Below are 19,278 nucleotides of genomic sequence, written 5' to 3' on the forward strand. Positions count from 1 at the left end.
ACCCAACCTCACAGCTCTTCCAGGTGGACCAAAGCAGGTTCCTTGAAGCAGGACATGAAGGTAGTTCTCTCCGACCCCGGTTAGAAACAGATTTCATCTCTGTCTCCTACATCGTTTAATACCCTTTATTTATCCAGCCCACAGTTACTGAGTTGTTTTTTTTTTTGTTTTTTGACTTAAACAATGTGTGCTCAATGGTGGTGGGGACCAGAGAAGGAGCCCATTGGAAGGTAGGTGTGGCAGAACAGAGGACCAAGGTGGCCAGAATGGGTTCAGGCCTCCTGAGACGGCCAGGTAGAGGCATATGGGTCCACAGAGAGGGGTGGAGATTATCTGTCTATAGGTGGTGCTCGAAGCCTGAGCGGGAGTGGATGAGGGAAGGGGGCCCTGGACAGAGCTCTAAGCATAGTTAAGGGGCAAGCATAGAAGGAGGCTCCCACGAAAGAAATGGAGAGTTCATAGAAATGTTAAGACCAGAGTCTGGAAAGAATATGCTTTTAGTTGGTGCTACAGGTTCTTCCTCTCATTATTTTTAATTCTTAGTTAGGATCATTTATTCTCAGAGGCTCCTTCCCAACAGGAGGCAAACCATAATTCTTCTTTTCCACCTTTTTTACCTGTCAAACGTCCTCTCCCAGTTTTTCCTGGGTTGTTTTCCCTGGTACCTTCAACTTTCTTAAACTTATATAAATCCTAGGCACCTTGCCTCGGGAATCTTTGATTTAACTCCCCTCTCCCCCAGGCTGCTCATTCTCAGGTTGTACACAGAATAATCGTCACACGGTCCACAGAGAATTAATTGGTTCTTCAGAAGTTTCTAGGAAAACAAATATTTAACTCACGTACATTTACATGCCAGGCGTTGTTTCGTCTTTTTAAAATGGGAGTCTTGTCAGCAGACAGTAAGTAGACTTTTCCTAGGCACAGAACCTTCCGTCCGGCCCTTTGGGCATCGGTGGGAGCCATCAGCTGTTTAAAGAGCAGATATTGTATCAGAGTGGCAGGTGTACCTGCTTCTAGCATGGCAGGGACCCACCTAGCTGTCTCACTTTTAAGTTGTGGTGTGGCTGTGACTGCCATGGTCATGCTGATGGCTTTGGTAGCCACTGGCCGGTAGGTGACTGGTGGGTTTTCAACCCCTAGCGTAACAGAGCTCTGTGGGCTTCATCGTGCTTTTTGCCCTGTGGATGGATTCCCTCCATCCAGAGTCCTCTCTGCAGCCACCTTTGCTGATGGGGTCATAGCATTTTAGGGCTTGACCGGTCCTCTCTCTTTATTTTAGGCTGAGGCCCTTTTATCGGAGTTCATAAGTCTAGATTTTGGTAGGGACCAGAACCCAAGTTTCTGAACTCATCTGATTACACCACACTGATGGCTTTCTTCTCTTCCTTTCTAGTAAATGAGCTGATCAATCATGGCGCTTGTGACTCTGGATTCAGTTATTGTATTTTCAGTATTAAGACACCCATCACTGGTCACTTCACATTTTTTCCTCAGGGAGTGGCCTGGTTATCCAGGACCTTCCCCTTCCTCTCTTTCTTCCTTTTGCAGGGCCACTCTGGACTTTTGCCCAAGATGTGGCCTCTGGCAGCAGAGGTTTTACTGCATCATAAAGCTTTGCCACCTTTTTTCCCCTGGAGTTCTTGTCCTGATCCAAATGCTCTTATCTGATCAGTAGGTGTTGCAGTGTTCTTAGGTAGATTTAAAGATACTGGTCTCCAGCTGTGGGGACGCCCGCTTGGCTGGGGAGCTTGAGAACGTAGATGCCACTCTTCTCCCTAACCTTTCACTATACCTCTTACTCTGGCTTGTCAGAAGTGAATTCTTTCATTTGCCTGGGTCATAGCCAACCCCTCTCAACTGGAAATCATGTGCGAAAATTACATTTATGTGAACTTGGCTTCCCAGATTTGTTGACCCAGGAGGTGTGGAAAGTGCAGATAAGGCTAATCTCTATGTCTGAGTCTGGGGCCTCGGGGGGATAATGTGACATTAGTTCCCTCCCAGTAGTTGTGGCTCTGGGCTAGCAGCTTTTGTCTGGAACAATGCCTGATTTACAGATCCTCTTCCAGTGACTGCCTCCCTTCTCAGAGGCTGGCCTGGCCCCCTGGCCGGGAGCTCTGTGCTCTTGGAGGGGCTTTGTGGTTACTCTGCTCTCCTGATACACAAACTTATTTGGTTTGTTTTTCATGGGCCCCTTCCGGTCTTCCTCAGGTGTCCATCCAGGCATTTTCTCCATCAGCCTTTGCATTCCAGAAAGGAGCGCACAGCCCCGGTGGGTGGTTCTGTTCCCATCACTTTCATTTTTGGTACACTCCCTGTTGTTCAAAGGAAGGTCTGGTTGGGCCAAGGATAGCATGCACCTGCCTTCCTGGGATCTTCATCTTACTGGACCAAAGTTTTATTAGTTAATTAACTAATTAAAATTTTTATTCGTTTTATGTGTATGTCTAGAACCTTGTTTAACGTAATGACCTCTTGAACCCGTATCTTTGACTGCTTGTCATTTGTCCAGACTCCTTAGGTGTCCTGAATGTGTTTGTACACAGAGGACGTACATATAGGACGTCTTATGTTGATCTTAGTTCATAATCTAAGTACGACATTATTAGGTCATGATTACCCATGTGTCTTAAGAGCCTTATTTCTGTTACTTTTAAGGTGAAGTAGGGTAGCTTGGTTTATTTAAGACGCCTTGAGACCTAGAAGATGTGCCAAGGGAGATAACTCTGCTCTCCCATAAGGAAGCCTTTGCTTTCAACACTGAGCAGGGGCTTGGGCTGGAGAACATTAATCTTTCTCCCTCCACCCCCCCTCCCCCCTGCCCTTTGTTTATAAGGTTATGGTGATGGCATGTTAGCAAATGGATTGGACTTGTGTAAAGACATAGTCCGTGTTCCATGTCCCTTTTGTGTATTCATTCATTTGGTTATTGCTGTAGTTGTGCCCAGTGCTAAATAGTTGTATCTCCCATGAGTAATTGCATTACTGGGCAGGTAGCTCTAACAGGGAGCGGGGGCGCAGGGAGCTGAGTGAGGAATGCCAGAGCGAGCTGGGGAAGGCTTCACAGACCCCTTAGAGATGAGGGAGGGATGTTCGACCCAAGTCCAGTGTGGGAACGGAGAGACCTATGTATCTGGATTGTAGATTGTGAAGAATGTAAATGAGGCTGGAGAAATTGACTTGCCTATTAACTGAAATATCCTGTAGACCCTGAGAGGCTGGTGTCTGTATTCTCTTGTAAATGACTTTTCCCTTTTTATGGCCTCAAAAGCAGTACATACTGGAAAATACGGGGCGGGGTGGTGGCGGGTGATGGGAAAAGAAAAACATCTGTAGACCTATCACCCCAGCACAGGCTTAAGTTATTTTGATGTCTGGTCTCCAAAATAACCATATATTGTCTAACCATGGTGAAAAATGGCAATAGGTGATAGATGCGTTGGTGAAAAAAAATTGTTAAAGATGAGTGAAAAGCAGCAGTATTAGCCCATCAGTTTTTGGAATCTGTGTGGTTGGCCTGTTCACTGCAGCGTGTGATTGGCTCTCCCTGTCTGGTGCTGATCCGCTGGCTTCCTCTGGTTCCAGCACAGGATCAGGAATTACCACAGACCCCGCTGCGAGTGATGAGTCCTGGAGGTGGGGGCAGGATAGGATGTGAGCCAGAAGGGAAAACATGCAGCTAGGAGAGTAAACAGTAGGCTCTCAGCACGAAGTAGTGATTGGGGCTTTTCTAATCAGCCGTGTGTTGATGTTTGGTGCTGAAAGGATTTTTATACCTTTATATGCTGCTTATAAATGTGTTCCTCAGTACTGGATCTAAGTAAATAGTTTCTGTCAAATCCTTTTTTGACCTATGTTTTGACTAGTTATAACTGATTTGGGATTCGTATTTTTTTCTTTTCTTTCTTCCTCTTTTTTTTTTTTTTTTAAAGATTTCCTAAAAAAAATTTTTTTTTAAACGTTTGCTTATTTTTGAGAGAGAGAAGGAGACAGAGTGTGAGCGGGGAAGGGGCAGAGAGAGAAGGAGACACAGAACCTGAAGCAGGTTCCAGGCTCTGAACTGTCAACACAGAGCCCGACTTGGGGCTTGAACCCAGGAATTGTGAGATCATGATCTAAGCGGAAGCTGGGTGCTGAACCAACTGAGCCATCCAGGTGCCCCAGAAAAGATTTCCTTTTATTAACCACCTATATAACACTTCTAGTCCAGATCACTGCGGCTTAACAGATCACTTCCAATTCACAGCTATTTATTAACTAAGAGCAATGGATAAAATCCATACGCTAATTCAGAAAACTTCACATCACCACCAGTTTAGAACATCTGATTCACCAAGTGTAGATGATTTAAAAACAACAATCAGAAATTAAACATCTTTGGGGTGGCTGGGTGGCTCAGTTGGTTGAGCTTCTGATGCTGGCTCAGGTCATGATCTCATGGTCTGTGAGTTCGAGCCCCGCATCAGGCTCTGTGCTGACAGCTCAGAGCCTGAAGCCTGTTTCAGATTCTGTATCTCCCTCTCTCTCTCTGACCCTTCCCCGTTCATGCTCTGTCTCTCTCTGTCTCAAAAATAAATAAACATTAAAAAAGAAATTAAACATCACAAATAAGATTTTTTATTTGTTAGCATTAAATGTCTGAATTTTAAACAGATTCTCAGACTGGTGGCTCCTATCCATCAGCTCGTTCAAGTTTAGCACTGGTTTCATCCCCAGTAGTTTTTCCAGAACTACTGCCTTCAGCATGAATCTGCAGGAGTTTTCCTAATTCAGACGTGGGCTTCTTCAGCATTTTTACTTTTCTAACAAAGACCTCACGGAGCGGATAAATAGACTGATAAGTCTTTTCTGTATCTTTTCTGATGCAGTCTAGAATGAGTTTATAAACTGAAAAAAAAATTCCTTAATGTTTATTTTTGAGAGAGAGAGAGAGATAGAGCACAGTCAGGGGAGGGGCAGACACACACACACACACACACACACACACACACACAATCGGAAGCAGGCTCCAGGCTCCCAGCTGTCAGCACAAAGCCCAACAACACAGGGCTTGAACTCGTGAACTGTGAGATCATAACCTGAGCCAAAGTCAGACGCTTAACTGACTGAGCCCCCCCAGGCACCCCTGTTTAGAATCAGTTTATTGGCCACTTCTTTCAAGTCATTTATCTGTACCTCTTGGGTCGTGATTTCTATCACCTTTTTCCAATTTTGTCGGACCTGTTGGTGTTGACCATAAGTGGTCTTCTGCATCTGGTGGTTGCATTTTTTAGTAAAACCAACACAACACAGACGAAGCAAATAACCATCGGTAATCATGACATCACCATGAGCTTCAGTCCTGGTCTGCTGTGTTTTGACCATGGAGCACATTTTAGTACAGCTAAGATCCATGTCATGGAAATTAGGCAGTTTTTGCCCTGAACATCCTCACTAAACAGCTTGACTTTCTAAATGCAGTTTTATCGTTCCTGCAAATCAACAAGGCTCACTTCAAAAATACAACCCTTGAGGCCATCAGATGTGACTTTGGTTCCTTGATTTCTCCTGATGAGTGTTTTTCCAGTATTTCTTATATTGACAATAGCTGGTGCTTTCACATTGTATGCATCTTACTTAGAAAATGGACCAACCACTTTCTTCCTGGCTCCCTTTTTGTCACCTTTCATAAGGCACTTGTTCTGACCACCACCATCGTGCTGCTCAGGGAGCCAAAAGGCAGGATTCTTGTTTTGTTTTGTTTTTCTCCCCGCTCCTCTTCCTCGTGATTATAGACAGTTGACTGTGGTTCCTTCTAGAATATTTTCTGTTCATAAATTTTTCATACCACTTACAGTGTGTTGTATCTGCAGATTTGTAGTCAGCTTACTTTTACTTAATTAACATGGTATTACAAGGGTTTAGAATGTTGTATTTTAGTAGCAACCCCAGCCTCACTGGCAAGAGTCTCTGATCATCAATACCAGGTAACTCTGTGGTCACTTAGGAGCATGCCTCTAGAACTGTGCGTGTAGGAAAAAAAGTCCGTTCACAGATACGTATCTGCATTTCAAAGTGCCTGCCCTTACAACTGTTGACTTGGGTTTATATTGAAAACCCGTTTGTTTTCTTTTAATATCTAGTTTCGTGTTTTTCCCAGATGGCAGTAAAACAGGTCTCTTCTGATGCCTCAGTTTTAATTGCTTTGGAAAATGACCGCCCTTCCCCCAGATAACTTTTATTTTAAAACCCAGACACGTGTTCCCATGTGATGCCACATTTACTAAATACGGTAATAGATAGACTCTGGTGTTATTTCTGATTCTCTGTCAACAACGTCGTCACATGTGCAGTATTTCCATAAATATGTTAGAGCAACTTAATCATTCCTCCCAGGTTTAGTGTGAGAAGTGCTGCTGTTGAATGTTTTGGGCAGCATACACCATTTTCTAAATCTAAAATTACTTATTTAGGATAGATTCCTGGAAGTGGAATTAATTGGTTTTAGCAAGTGTGGATATTTTTATGGCTTTTGATACATAATGCCAGATTCCTTGCCATGTGTTCAAGTGTCCATCAAGTTTTCCACATTAGTCAGCAGGGTGTGAGATGTCTAGAGAGGGAGTCCCCAGGGAGGAAGATGCTCGGGAGCCCCCCCAGAGAAGCCCAGGGAACAAAGGATAGAGGGGGATAGAGGGGGACCAGGTGCCCAGAGGCCAGGAGCCACACACCTGGCACCTGGCTGATCTAGGAGGATCCAAAGAGGAATTCAAGAGCTGGCGTGACACACGGGCTCCTGGCTCGGCTGCCTGGCTGGATGGCACATGTTTTGCCATGACAAAGCTGTATTGGCCGGCCCTCCCGGGGGACGCAGGAGGGTGATGCCTGTGCCTCTCTGAAGACCTTGGCAATGTCTTATGGGTGGGGCTGAGAAGGCGGCTTCCTTGGCCGACCTTTGGCCTGTACTGGCGTTGTGGAAGCAGGGGCTGGGTCCTTGAAATGTTGTGGCTGTCTGCTTATTGTCCGGCCTGGAGCCTGAGGGAAGTAAGTGCACGGGCATGCCACGAGAGGCCGCCAGCAAAGACCATCGTCAGTCTGGCCTTCCAATTACCAAGTTTTTAAGTGGTTGTGGAATGCTTGGGGGCCTGGAGGTGGTCCCAGGGGTCAGTGGGACTAAGGCCCTGTGTCTGTATGGCCGGGAGGCAGATGGGTGCCAAGCAGCAGGCTTTGCAAAGAGCAGCAGTTCTCATGAAGTCCAGGAAGGCGGGAGTGGCAGCTGGACATTGAGGGGAAAGAGCTGCCGCCATGTGAGGGCTGAGTGCTGCCCCGCGCTCGCATCCCTCCCTCCCTGCACCCCTGCTCTCGTCCTGCCGCACACCCCCGTGACCCAGCTTCCCCCTCCTGGAGGCAGGCACTCTGCGGTCAGTCACCTTCTTGCTGATTTTATTTATTTTTTATTTAAAAAAAAATTTTTTTTGAGACACAGAGAGACAGAGCATGAACAGGGGAGGGTCAGAGAGAGGGAGACACAGAATCTGAAACAGGCTCCAGGCTCTGAGCTGTCGGCACAAAGCCCGATGCGGGGCTCGAACTCACGAACCGTGAGATCATGACCTGAGCCGAAGTCGGACGCTTAACGACTGAGCCACCCAGGCGCCCCCTTGCTGATTTTAAAAGCAACTACACATGTGAACCGAAGCAGAATCCGGGCTGCCAAGGGAAGGCAAGTGGGAATATGGCTCCCGTGCCGACTCTTCCAGTCCGATCCCTGTAGGACGAGGAATTTAGAATGGGGCTTGCCACCTGTTGCACCCATTTTCACTGAGAACAGAAGAAATGGAGCGTGTGGTTGGCCCTGACCGCACGGGCTGCCAGGCGGGGAGATAGCCGTGAGGGTCTCTGTCACTCACTAGGGTTGTGAGGACACGGCGGGTCTTGAAGGTCAGAAATGTCTGTGTCCTGCCGTGACCCGAACGGTGTCTCAGCCTTTCCGTTTCCTTGCCGTAGAGTGAGTGTGAGGGATCGGTTAGATTCTGATCTGCCATGGGTTTCCAGTGCCCGGTGAACAGAGCACCAAAGGTGTGGTAATTGCCGTGGGCCAGAGGCCACCCTGCCTCCTCCCCTGCTTTACTGGCCCCTCAGTCCTGCTGTGTCCTTACAGCGGCTGTCCCCTTTGCCAGGGGCTGCTAGCAACTGCCGAGGGAGCCTCCTTAACTGCTTTCTCCAAGACTACCTGCTTTTTTTTTTTTTTTTTACTTGCCTCCCGTGGCCATGGGGTTCGGCTCCCCCCAGCTGACCCCCTGTGGCCACAGCAGGTGCTGGGCAGGAGTGGGACTGGGCAGCTGGACCCTGTGTGAGGCCTCCTGCTTCCTGCCAGCGGTGGATCTAACCAAGCCCCTAGAGCCAATTAACCTGTCATTTGACAGGAAATACAGGAGCTTGAAAAACAGCAGTAATTGACTCCAGGAAGAAACCAGACAAATCCATAATTTGGGGGCCTGTTTCTTCCTCGAGACAGTGGCACTGGGGAGATGGGGCAGGGTGCAGACTGTTGTACATTAAAAGAGCCTTAGGTGACCTGCCGGCTGATAGCAAGGTATGGGCTTCCTTTGGATCCTGATTCCAGCAAGCTGACCGTGAAAATACTTTTTTAAGAATTGAGAAGATTTAACTATTGTTGCAGCATATTAAATTATTGTTAATTTTTAAGTTTACTTATTTATTTTGAGAGAGAGCACGAGCAGGGGAGCAGTAGAAAGAAGGAGAGAGAGGATCCCAAGGGGACTCTATGCTGTCCGTGCAGAGCCCGACATGGGGCTCGAACTCACTAACTGTGAGATCATGACCTGAGCTGAAACCAAGAGTCGGATGCTTAACCGACTGAGCCACCCAGGTGCCCCATATTATTGTCAGTTTTAAAATTACTGTTAATTTTAGGTGTTGATAGGTAGTAAAAAACCCTTGCAAAGCTGAAGCAAAGGGTGCACGTCACGGTGTGTGTGATGTCCTTTACAAGGCACTGTGGCAAAAAATAGACAAAGCCCATGTGGCAAATTGTTAATAATTAGTAACTTCATGTGATGAGTCTGGGGGGGGGTACATTCAGTTAATATTCTCCATTTCTATGTGCGTTTGAACATTTTCATAAGAAACCCATTTCCTTTAAGTTCTAGGCACTATGTGAGGCACCTTGCTCAACCACCCTGGTATTATTCCCATTTTACAGATGAGAGAACTGGGCTCACAGGCTAGATATTTTGTGTAATGTCATAAGGCTTTGGTTGTAGAATTGGCGTTTAAACCCAAGTCTCTGGGACCAGTGTGCCTGCTCTCGACCTCACAGCTGTGCTTAGTCGTAAGCTGGCTTGATGGGATGAGTCGCAGAACCCCTCCACGCCCCCAGTGTGCCCTCTCTGCTCACCTCTCCTTACCCATCCTACAACTCCGGGGACTTCAGTTAACACGGAGTGCCTTGTACTTCCAGCAGTAAATGGAGGATGAATAATTGTAAAAGCTGCCTAGGTGCAGGGCCAGAGGATGTTTTATGTATTAAATTTTCTCCTATGTGTCGCCTATTTTGAAATTATTCCAAAGCCTTTTTTCTGCTCACTTAAAAACAATGATCTTCAAAACCTCAGAAGTACACTGAGATGTGTGTGAATTTTTTTTCCCTTCCTTAAGAAATCTATTTATTTGAATTTATTCACTTCCCGGTGTCTCTAAAGATGCTCTGTTGTTGCAGGCAGACATCTGGTCCCTGGGCATAACAGCCATCGAGCTCGCAAAAGGGGAGCCCCCTCACTCCGAGCTGCATCCCATGAAGGTTTTATTCCTCATTCCAAAGAACAATCCCCCGACGCTGGAAGGCAACTACAGCAAAGCCCTCAAGGAGTTCGTTGAAGCCTGTTTGAACAAGGAGCCAAGCTTTGTGAGTCTTGCAACCTCGGGGCGGGTGTCTCTTCCTGTGCGGCCACACTTGGTCTAGATACATCTTCTTGGAATTTCTGTAATCGCTCCTGTCCTAGTCACCATTGTCTTCACGATCTCGTTGATTTTTTTTTTCTAATTTTTTTTTTTTAACATTTATTTATTTTTGAGAGAGCACAAGCGGGGGGAGGGGGAGAGAGAGAGGGAGACGCAGAATCTGAAGCAGGCTTCAGGCTCCGAGTTGTCAGCACAGAGCCCAATGCAGGGCCTGAACTCACGAAACGTGAGATTGTGACCTGAGCCAAAGTTGGAAGCTTAACCGACCGAGCCACCTAGGCGCCCCACATTAATTTTTTTTCTACATGGCTATGATTGATTTGAGTTGCAAATTTTTTATTTATTGTTTATCTTGCAAGAAACAGAAATCGACTTATTTCCTTTCAGATTGTCTACCATCTCATAACCTCATTGAGCCCGAAGACTGTTCTCCGTAATATTATATGTGGAATCATAAATTTTTAATATTTATAGTGAAAGGTCAGGCTATTTTAAGCCGTTTTTAGTAATCGCGAAGTCTGGCCAAAAAAATAATGGCTAAATGTGTCTTTAAAGTAGATGTTTTCAGTTTCTTCTTGGTGTGTGTTAGGAAAGAAAAGGCAAATAAAAAAACAGAAGTGAATCACCCACCTTGCCCTCCTATCCTTTCCTTTTTACTCTTTTTTTGGGTACAGTTGACCCTGGCAGAGTCATATGGCAGTAACCCTATACAGCGTTAGCCGAATTGTCTCTCAATCAGGATATATCTTTGAAAGTTACCTTTGTATTTCGGTGTTGTGTATAGCACCGTATGCCCTTGATTTGTTTCTGAGTTTTGCAGCAGCATTGGCTGAAGGCCAAGCCGAAGCCCTTTTTTAATGAACTCCTATCTGAAAAGGGGTGACTAAGTTTACAAGAGCACCATGGTTCTCTAATATGCCAGCTTTGTGAAGGAATGCGATGGGGAAATGCAACATTTTCTCCGAACCTCTGGGGGTGCAGCCTGAGGCCACACAAGCCGGCATCTCAGGAAAGCATCAGGTGTCAGGGGTGTGGACTGTTCCTCTCTCTGTCGACACCACTCTGGACGTGCTGTCTTGATGTGAGCCCCCCGCCACGGTGCAGCAGCACTTAAGAAGATACACCCGCGATGTGGACTAACCTTCCCATTCCAAGTCGACTTCTAGTATCTGCCTACTTGCCCAGTGCACACATCCCCATCCCTGCCTGGTCCCCACGCGCATGGAGGGAAAGGACGAGAAGCTGAGGGTTTGAGCACCTCTGACACACGTGGAGCTTCACAATCAGGGAAACTGACAGGGAGGGAGACATAACCTGAGGTGACCCAGGTTTTCTGTAAGCTTGAATTTGAGACACCTGCCCAGCTCTCATGAATAAAGCTTTAGTAACTCGGAGTAAGTGGGACCTTAGTCTAACTGGTGTTGTTTGTGTGTTCTTGCTGTTTGCCCCGGTTTGGGCCACATTCGTTTCTCCCTGGGAAGCCATGCTCCCCGTAATGATTGGGTTTGCCATCCTCAAAAGCGGTTGCCAAGTTCCAAGTATGCTGTGTGGCTGTGGCCAGGCTGAACCCAGGCCCTGGGTGAGGGCCTCGCCCCAATCCTAGGGGAAGAGACAGACTAAGGAAACCAGTATTTCTGAATTGGGGAAGCTGATGAGCCAGGGAACTTGGGTTCTGTTTTGGTATCAAAGAAAAGGGAATCTCTAGGCTCCTCTCTAGTTTCCTCTAGATGTAGCCAAATGAACATTTATCTTACTGTGTTGGGGAGAAGGAGCCAAACGTTAACATAGAAGATCACCAAGGTAATACAGAATATATATTTTCTCTCCTGCCGGCATTTGTAATAACATGTCATGTGAACACCAGAAGGTATGTATTCTGGGTGTCTTGAATGATCTCTGAAATTCTCTGACACGTTTCCTGTGTAAATGTGTTTTTCTAGAGGAAGGTTGTTTGCTTTCATCAGATGGTTACCTGTAGAATGTTCAGGACCGCATTAGATACTAAGTGCTGTGTGTCCACACTGAACGTGGACTCCACCCACGGGTGCCCAAGGACTGTTGTTTGAATAATGGCTTTGTTACGGAAACAAACTCTGAAGCAGAACTTGATCTTTAGTTTTAGTTTAGTTTTAGCAGGCTTGTTTGACATTTTGAGGCAGAAGTCTGTCCTTCAGGAGAGAATCAGAATGCAGGGAACTTCATCTTATGCTTTCTCTCGTTTGGTGGTTTGTTTCCCAGAGACCCACTGCTAAGGAGTTACTGAAGCACAAGTTTATAATACGCAACTCAAAGAAGACCTCCTACCTGACCGAGCTCATCGACAGGTACAAGAGATGGAGGGCCGAGCAGAGCCACGAAGACTCCGGTTCCGAAGACTCAGACACGTGAGTCGGCTCCCCCGGATTGTAGGGTGCACATGAGCCGGGCTGCTGTGGGGGTGGGGGGTGCCTGTGAGCCCTGGGCACGCGTCACGTTCGTGTGTGTTCTTGTCTCTTGTTTGGGTGTTGTGGGGGGTGGGGAGTGGTTGTTACTGCCTTGCTTGTGAATTCGATATGTCTTTAGATAATCCGGCTTGATGGGGATTCTTGTGTTTGCACGGGACAGTTTGGGAGCCTATTAGCCTCTTTTTGTTGCCAGTGGAGTCTGTCCAGGAAAAATCTGTATGGCGGAATTGCTCTTAAAGGACCAGAACTGGCCTCCTTCTCCTTTTCTTCTTCCTGCTGTTAAAAATATTAATCAGGGGCGCCTGGGTGGCGCAGTCGGTTAAGCGTCCGACTTCAGCCAGGTCACGATCTCGCGGTCCGTGAGTTTGAGCCCCGCGTCAGGCTCTGGGCTGATGGCTCGGAGCCTGGAGCCTGTTTCCGATTCTGTGTCTCCCTCTCTCTGCACCTCCCCTGTTCATGCTCTGTCTCTCTCTGTCCCAAAAATAAATAAAAAACGTTGAAAAAAAATTAAAAAAAAAAAAATATTAATCAAACTGCCTTAAAAGTATTTTTTAAAAGATAGAAACGTATGTTTTTACGATCTCGTGTTGTGTTGTGGTAGACACTTGGGTTGTGCAAGCTCTGTGGGAAGCTGCTTACTAAAAACTGGCATCAAGTTAAGCCTGTTGGAATTCCGTTAGCTGAAGATACGAACGAGGTGTTGGGGGAAGCTAGACCACCTGCTCTGACGTGAACGTGGGGGCCGTTAGGACAGTGTCCTGAATACAGGCTGTGAGTCGCTGACAAGACATCCAAGAGGATGTGTCCAGTGTAGAGTGGCATCCAGGCTCAGGAGGCGTGTAGGCGAGGGTCATGGATTTTAAGTCATCACACTCTAAATGGTCGTTGGAGCCACGAGAGTGAGTGGTGCTGCCCAGATTCCATCTGCAGAGTGCGAAGGACCCGAGGCCTAGGGCCGAGTGCTGGGAAGCACCTAGAGTAGAGGACGATCCTGTGGATGACCCGGGTCAGGGGTGATCTGGGTGCAGAGAGCCTGCAGGGGAAGGGTGATGAGCAGGAACATTGAGGCTCAGGGCTCAAGCAGGTGAAGGACTGAGCAGTAACCCCCTTGTCCAGTGGTGTGCTGGGCATCAGTGGCCTTTGGGCATCAGTGCAGGGGCGAGGTTGGTTCTGGCGTGAGTAGAAGGTAAGGAACGGAGGCAGTGAGTGTAGGTAACACATCCAAGAATTCAGACTGAGACATGGCCGTAGCTCGAGGGGCGGGTGTGTTGAGGGAGCCACAGGCCTGGCTACTTGTTCATGGGAAGGAGACCAAGAGGAGAAAAGTGCCCTCCGGGAGAGGGGTTGTCACGCAGCGGGGGATTGTCTTGCAGAAGAGACGCCTCTCTCCCTTTCAGGAGGCGGGATGGAAAGTGTGGGTGCGGCTGGCACTGTGGGAAGTTATGGGAGCCTCAGTCTGATGGTCTGTCCTTTTCTCTGAGGCAGGAGGCAAGGTCCTCTTCTGAAAGGGGGGTCAGGGGGGTGTGGTGGTGGAGATGGGAGGTAGGGGTGGAGTCTGGGGGGTGGCTGGGCAGTGCACAGTGCTCGGTTGGAGCAGGAGAGCATGGGTCTCCTTGGGACGGAGCTGTGCGCTGGCTCACGGAGTTGGCCTGAATTTCTCTACAAAGGGAAACAGATACCGACAGCCAGGCATCTGGAGGCAGCGACTCTGGGGACTGGATCTTCACTATCCGGGAGAAAGATCCAAAGAATCTTGAGAATGGAGCCCTTCAGCCTTCAGACTTAGAAAGGAATAAGGTAACGTTGGCTCAGCGACTAACACCTGTCATCATCAGCCAGTGGTGGTCCTGTGAGTCCCTTTTGTGTGGAGCCTGCTCCTTTACTGGGCAGGCTTTTTTGGAATCTCGCTGTCCCTGAATTGACAGATAAGAGGTTATGTTGTCTGGTATCCTATGATTTCACTCCTATGTGGAATTTGAGAAACAAAACAGGTGAACATAGGGGAAGGGAAGGAAAAGATAAAAACTGAGAGGGTGGCAAGCAGCAAGAGACTCTTAAATACAGAGAACAAATTGAGGATTGCTGGAGGGGACGTGGGTGGGGGGTGGGCTAAATGGGTGATGGGCATTAAGGAGGGCACTTGTTGGAATGAGCGCTGGGTGTTATATGGAAGTGACAAATCACTGGGTTCTACTCCTGAAGCCAGGATTGCACTGTATGTTAACTAACTTGAATTTAAATTAAAAAACAAAAGAAAAAAAAGAAAAAGATTCTGTCTCATGACCCAGAGAGTCAGACCTGAGAATCTGGCCTCAGGTCTGCTCTGCAGAGGCTGCTGCTGTCTCCCCACCCCCAGCCCTGCACCACCACTGTGGAATCCGTTTCCTGACACTTGCACATTAGCAGGGGTCAGAGTATTGCTTTGTGTATTGGGGTTACTCATAAAAGGTACCAGAATTTTGGGATGAAGTTTTTGTTTAAGATCTTAAAAACAAATGTAGTGCTTTTGGTACATATATAAAACCTTACTTTGATTAATTGGTTTTATGCCTATTTAAGTTTATGAAAAACTGTATTTTTAAAATCTTTTTACAGCACAGTGGCGTAGTCCCTCTCCGGCAGTGTAGACCAGGGGCTGCCCCCTGGTGATCCTATAAGTCTGGCTTTGATAAGCAGATAGGAGTTATTATAGAGGTTGCAAAAGTAGAAAATAGGCCGCTGTCCTACGACAGTCACTTGGCAACAGTCAGCTTCGGTTCTGGTTTCTGTAGTCAAGTCCCACTACATAGGTAGCACAGTGTTGGAATACAGATGCCACTTTTGGGACCTCGTGGGTCTTTCCATTTGGAATCCGGACCCCGGTTTCCCCACCTGCGTGCTTGTTGCGCACTGCTGCAAATGAAACATTGTAGTCTGGTGAAAGACAGCAAGACAGACCCATTGGGTATCCCTGCAAACAGACAGCATTTCAGATTTGATGTGATGCATGTCTGAAGTCTACAGTTGGAATTGTTGCAGTATGAATGTTAAACTACTTCCCTCTGATTACCTTTTCTTTCTTCCCTAAGATGAAAGACATCCCAAAGAGGCCTTTCTCTCAGTGTTTATCTACAATTATTTCTCCTCTGTTTGCAGAGGTAAGATCCCCAGTTGACTTTGGGGGGGGATGTGGCGGGGGAAGTAGTGGGGAGCAGGGTCCTCTTTCTGTGACATGTTGCCCGTAGCATTTGGGAGGTTAGAAGAAGTTGGCACAAGCAGGAGGAGAGTCCGCACCGTGGTCCCCTGAGGCCGGCCGGGATTGGGCACGGCCTTCCCGGCGCCCCTCCTGGGAAACGTCCCTGTGATGTCACCTCAAGTGTTCTGGCCCAGCCCAAGTCTCTGTGTGACCAGGGTGATTTTCAGCCTCAGTTATACTACCTTCTACAAAATCCGTTTGGCTGTAGCGTGGTTGCTTTGCCGCAGACAAGTGTATGGTGATGTAAAAAGTAGAATTTTATTTGAAAGGAGAAATCGGATTCCCTGGAGACCTCAGTTGTCCTAGAGTGCCCCCATATTTCACTGGGATCCTCCTGTAGTCACTTAACCCAGCAGGCCACCAGTGTCCCCAGTGAGCAGCCCCTGTCCCTCCTTCGTTCTGGGACTACACCCATGTGCTGGTTCCCTGTTCCTTCCCCGGGGAGCCCCCCACGTCCCCACCCCTGACTCATGTAGGTACCTATATGTATATGGCATTTTGAGATGTTCTCAACAATAGATTTTGAAACTGAAGATTATTCTTCATCCAGTTAGTAGGTGATTTGAAAATAAAGTTGGAGATCTCCCTGTCCTTTTTTTTTGAGACCCGTCCCCCCCCCCCCACGCATGCACACACACACACACACACACACACACACACACACACACACACACACAGGCTGCCTGTAAGATAATTCAGAACGAGTCGCACTCTAGTACCTTCTGTTTGGTGATTCAGAGCTCCCCAGGGGAGCCTCCATGCACACAGGCTCCCCGCCCTGCTCACTCCACTTGGCCTGAACCTCAGTCACACAGTGACTCCCCCTTGGCAAGGTCCCCCCCCCCCCCCCCCCCCCCCCCCCCCCGCCGCCCGGTGTCCGGGCTGGCTTCGTCCAGCTCCTAGTCCTTCCCCTGCCCAGGGTCTGCCCTCTCGAGCTTGCCTGAGGGGCCATGCTGGAGCCTGGAGTGTGGAGTTGAAACCACTGAACGCACGGGTTTCCCACAGGGCAGGTGGAGGCCTCTCTGTGTCCCTCTTTGGCTCTCATCCTGGCTGATTTTTCTGGGTACCTGCACTCTTCCTCTTCTGTCCATAAGACACCATCTTGCTCATTATTGTGTAGTTTGGGAGAGTGGTCCTTCAGGCTTTCTGGATGTTCCCTTGCTCCCCTGTGATTTGCCATTGGCGCTCCACCAGCATCAGGCAGTTTGGGAAAATGGCATAGGTATTTCCTGTTTGTCTGAAGCCATGTATTTTTCGTGGGGCGTATGAAGAAACTGTTCTGGAATCATTATTTGGAATTAATGAATTAATCCTAAATGGAATACTGCTTTGATTTTGATTTTTTTTCCTGCTAGCCTGAAGGTAAAGTCCCAGGTATCTTTTCTTTGTTTTTATCAGTAGTACTTGGTAACCACATGTTTGAAGTGTTCAGTGTGTGTCATTTTACATCATACTCCAAAACTCCTCAACCCCGTGTCTGCGGATGCGCGTGTTCCTGACATCAGTGGGTGCAGGTGGCTCACTCCGGTCGGGGGCTGATCAAGCAAGGGAGGAAAACTGAGTGGGAAACAGGGGAAGGCAGAGGTTACACACTCAGGACTTGTAAATGCTGTTCTCTGTGGTTGTTAAGTGATGGGGAGTCCTAGACAGACACAGGTGGCCACCTCCCGGTCTGCCGCACTACAGTCTGTGACCAGCAGGAGCCCAGCGAGCGAACCCCCTCCCGCGGCCCCTCCAACGCCACGGCTTCCAGTTCCCTTGTGTGTCCCTTCAGCCGGCGGAAGGGGGAAGTGTGGTCAGGATGGGGTTGGTGCCGGGAGTGATGTGTTCCCAGCAGCTTGAAAGCCGAAACTAAAGGTGAATGATTTCCTAAAGGTGAAATCGAGGAGGGGGCTCTTGTTTGGAGAGGCTCAGCCGTGCACCTGCTGCCTGTTGCTGGAACAGCTTTCCTTGTCACAGGGCACGTCTTGGTCGCATCCATCCCAGAGAGGGCTTACGAGTCATCAGCCTCACGTGAGGCGGTGCTGAGGACACCGTCGTGATTTCTTATGGGGGCAGAGGGGCCGATAGGGACGCCAGCTTCCCAGAACTTAGGGGTGCCAGTTGGTTGCACGAAAGAGAATGTTTTGATAGCCCCTGGGTCCAGAAAGGCCATTTGCTGGAGCCTTCAGAGCCAGCCCCTTACCACCAGGATCTAAGCCACAGTGCACACTGCAGCTTTGCTGTGGAAGCCAGAGCTGAGTGACTTCGGGATTGCTTTTCTGGTAGAGATTAAGGTCGAAGTGGAACGAGCAGAGGGATGGATGCCTCGATCAGATCTTGAAAAGATGCACAGAAGGCTAGCTGTCTCTGTTCCTTGCTAGCAGAGGTGGTGACGTAGGTCTGACTCCTGCCCTTCCTGTACAGAGTGCTGTCACGGAGCTGTTCCTGGAAAGGAACGGAAGTGGGCAGCGGTCTGGGCTGGCACGTTGTGTAACCCTGTATAGGAGGCGCTCGGCGATCCCGGTGCCCATGTGGGTCATGCTGCTCTTCGTGTTTGTGTGTTTCCAGTTGAAGGAGAAGAGCCAGTCGTGTGGCGGGAACACGGGGCCCATAGAGGAACTGCGCGGGGCCATCTACCTGGCAGAAGAGGCCTGCCCTGGGATCTCAGACACCATGGTGGCCCAGCTCGTCCAGCGGCTGCAGAGGTAACTGCGTCCAGGGAGGAGGGCCCTGCCGTGTCTGCCCTGTGGCTCTCTCTGCCCTTCCAAGGGACTGCTGGTCAGCCCTCTCTGTCCCTGGGGCGCTTCGTTCCCGGTCGGGTGCTGTTAGCTTCCCGCCACACGGTTGAAACAGAATCAAGTTTCAGAATGTTCTGAGTTCTAGAACTCAATCACTGTAAAAGAATGATAGGAATCTGGAAAGACCACAGACTTTGTGAGACTGTAGCTCTTACCATGTAAATGCCCAGTGCCTTTAAAAGGCCCCTGTCTGCTCCTAGTGAGGCAGCCTGACCCTCCGCCAGAGAGGTGTGCTCCTTACCCACGTGTTTGTAATGCGCTTGGTTTTCTGCTTTCAAAGTCAGGCCCACGGTGCCAGAAGTTGGGGCTCGGTGAGTTAGGACATGGGCGTGTTCGCTTCCTCGGGTGCCTAGGCCACTTCTACCCGCCCTGGTGCCCGGGAGCCCTGCTGTGTCGGCAGGTGTGGTCTGCCCTGCCTGTGGCCCTGGGGTGGGGGTAGGGGGGACGGCCTGGGCTTCCCCACCCACTCTCAGACTTGCGATAGCCTCCTTGTAAAGGTCGCTTCGATGTCACTCCCGCGGAAGGGCAGTCATTTGGGGGGGTTGGAGAGAGTGGAGAGGTGTGCTGTGACCCAGGCTCTGCTCTGCACCCCCAAACCTTTGCCACTCTCCCAAAAGCCAGCCACGTCATGGCTTTGAAATTCACCTCCTTTGGGGCACCTGGGTGGCTCAGTTGCTTAAGCGTCTGACTTTGGCTCAGGTCGTGATCTTATGGCTCGTGGGTTTGAGCCCCCACATCGGGCTCTCTGCTGTCAGTGCAGAGCCTACTTCGGATCCTCTGCCCCCCCCTCCTCTGCCCCTCCCCCACTTGCAATCGGTCGCTCACTCTCAAAAATAAACATTTAAAAAATTTA

The 19,278-nt window shown here is 48.7% G+C and overlaps 1 protein-coding gene and 1 pseudogene across 2 annotated transcripts in view; one reads left to right on the forward strand and one right to left on the reverse strand.

Annotated features, from left to right (window-relative positions):
- STK24 (serine/threonine kinase 24) overlaps window positions 1-19,278 on the forward strand; it is a 125,701-nt gene that overhangs the window by 102,111 nt on the left and 4,312 nt on the right. For both annotated transcript variants that reach the window (XM_058744321.1, XM_058744310.1), the window contains exons 6-10: window positions 9,725-9,910; window positions 12,205-12,350; window positions 14,078-14,207; window positions 15,479-15,547; window positions 18,196-18,332. In XM_058744321.1, coding sequence (XP_058600304.1) covers window positions 9,725-9,910; window positions 12,205-12,350; window positions 14,078-14,207; window positions 15,479-15,547; window positions 18,196-18,332 — 668 coding nt within the window. The remainder of the gene's footprint in view (window positions 1-9,724; window positions 9,911-12,204; window positions 12,351-14,077; window positions 14,208-15,478; window positions 15,548-18,195; window positions 18,333-19,278) is intronic.
- Window positions 4,649-7,070, reverse strand: LOC131489206 (small ribosomal subunit protein eS1-like; annotated as a pseudogene).

This window comes from Neofelis nebulosa, chromosome 1, assembly GCF_028018385.1.
Source record: "Neofelis nebulosa isolate mNeoNeb1 chromosome 1, mNeoNeb1.pri, whole genome shotgun sequence".
NCBI classification, from domain to species: Eukaryota; Metazoa; Chordata; class Mammalia; order Carnivora; family Felidae; genus Neofelis; species Neofelis nebulosa.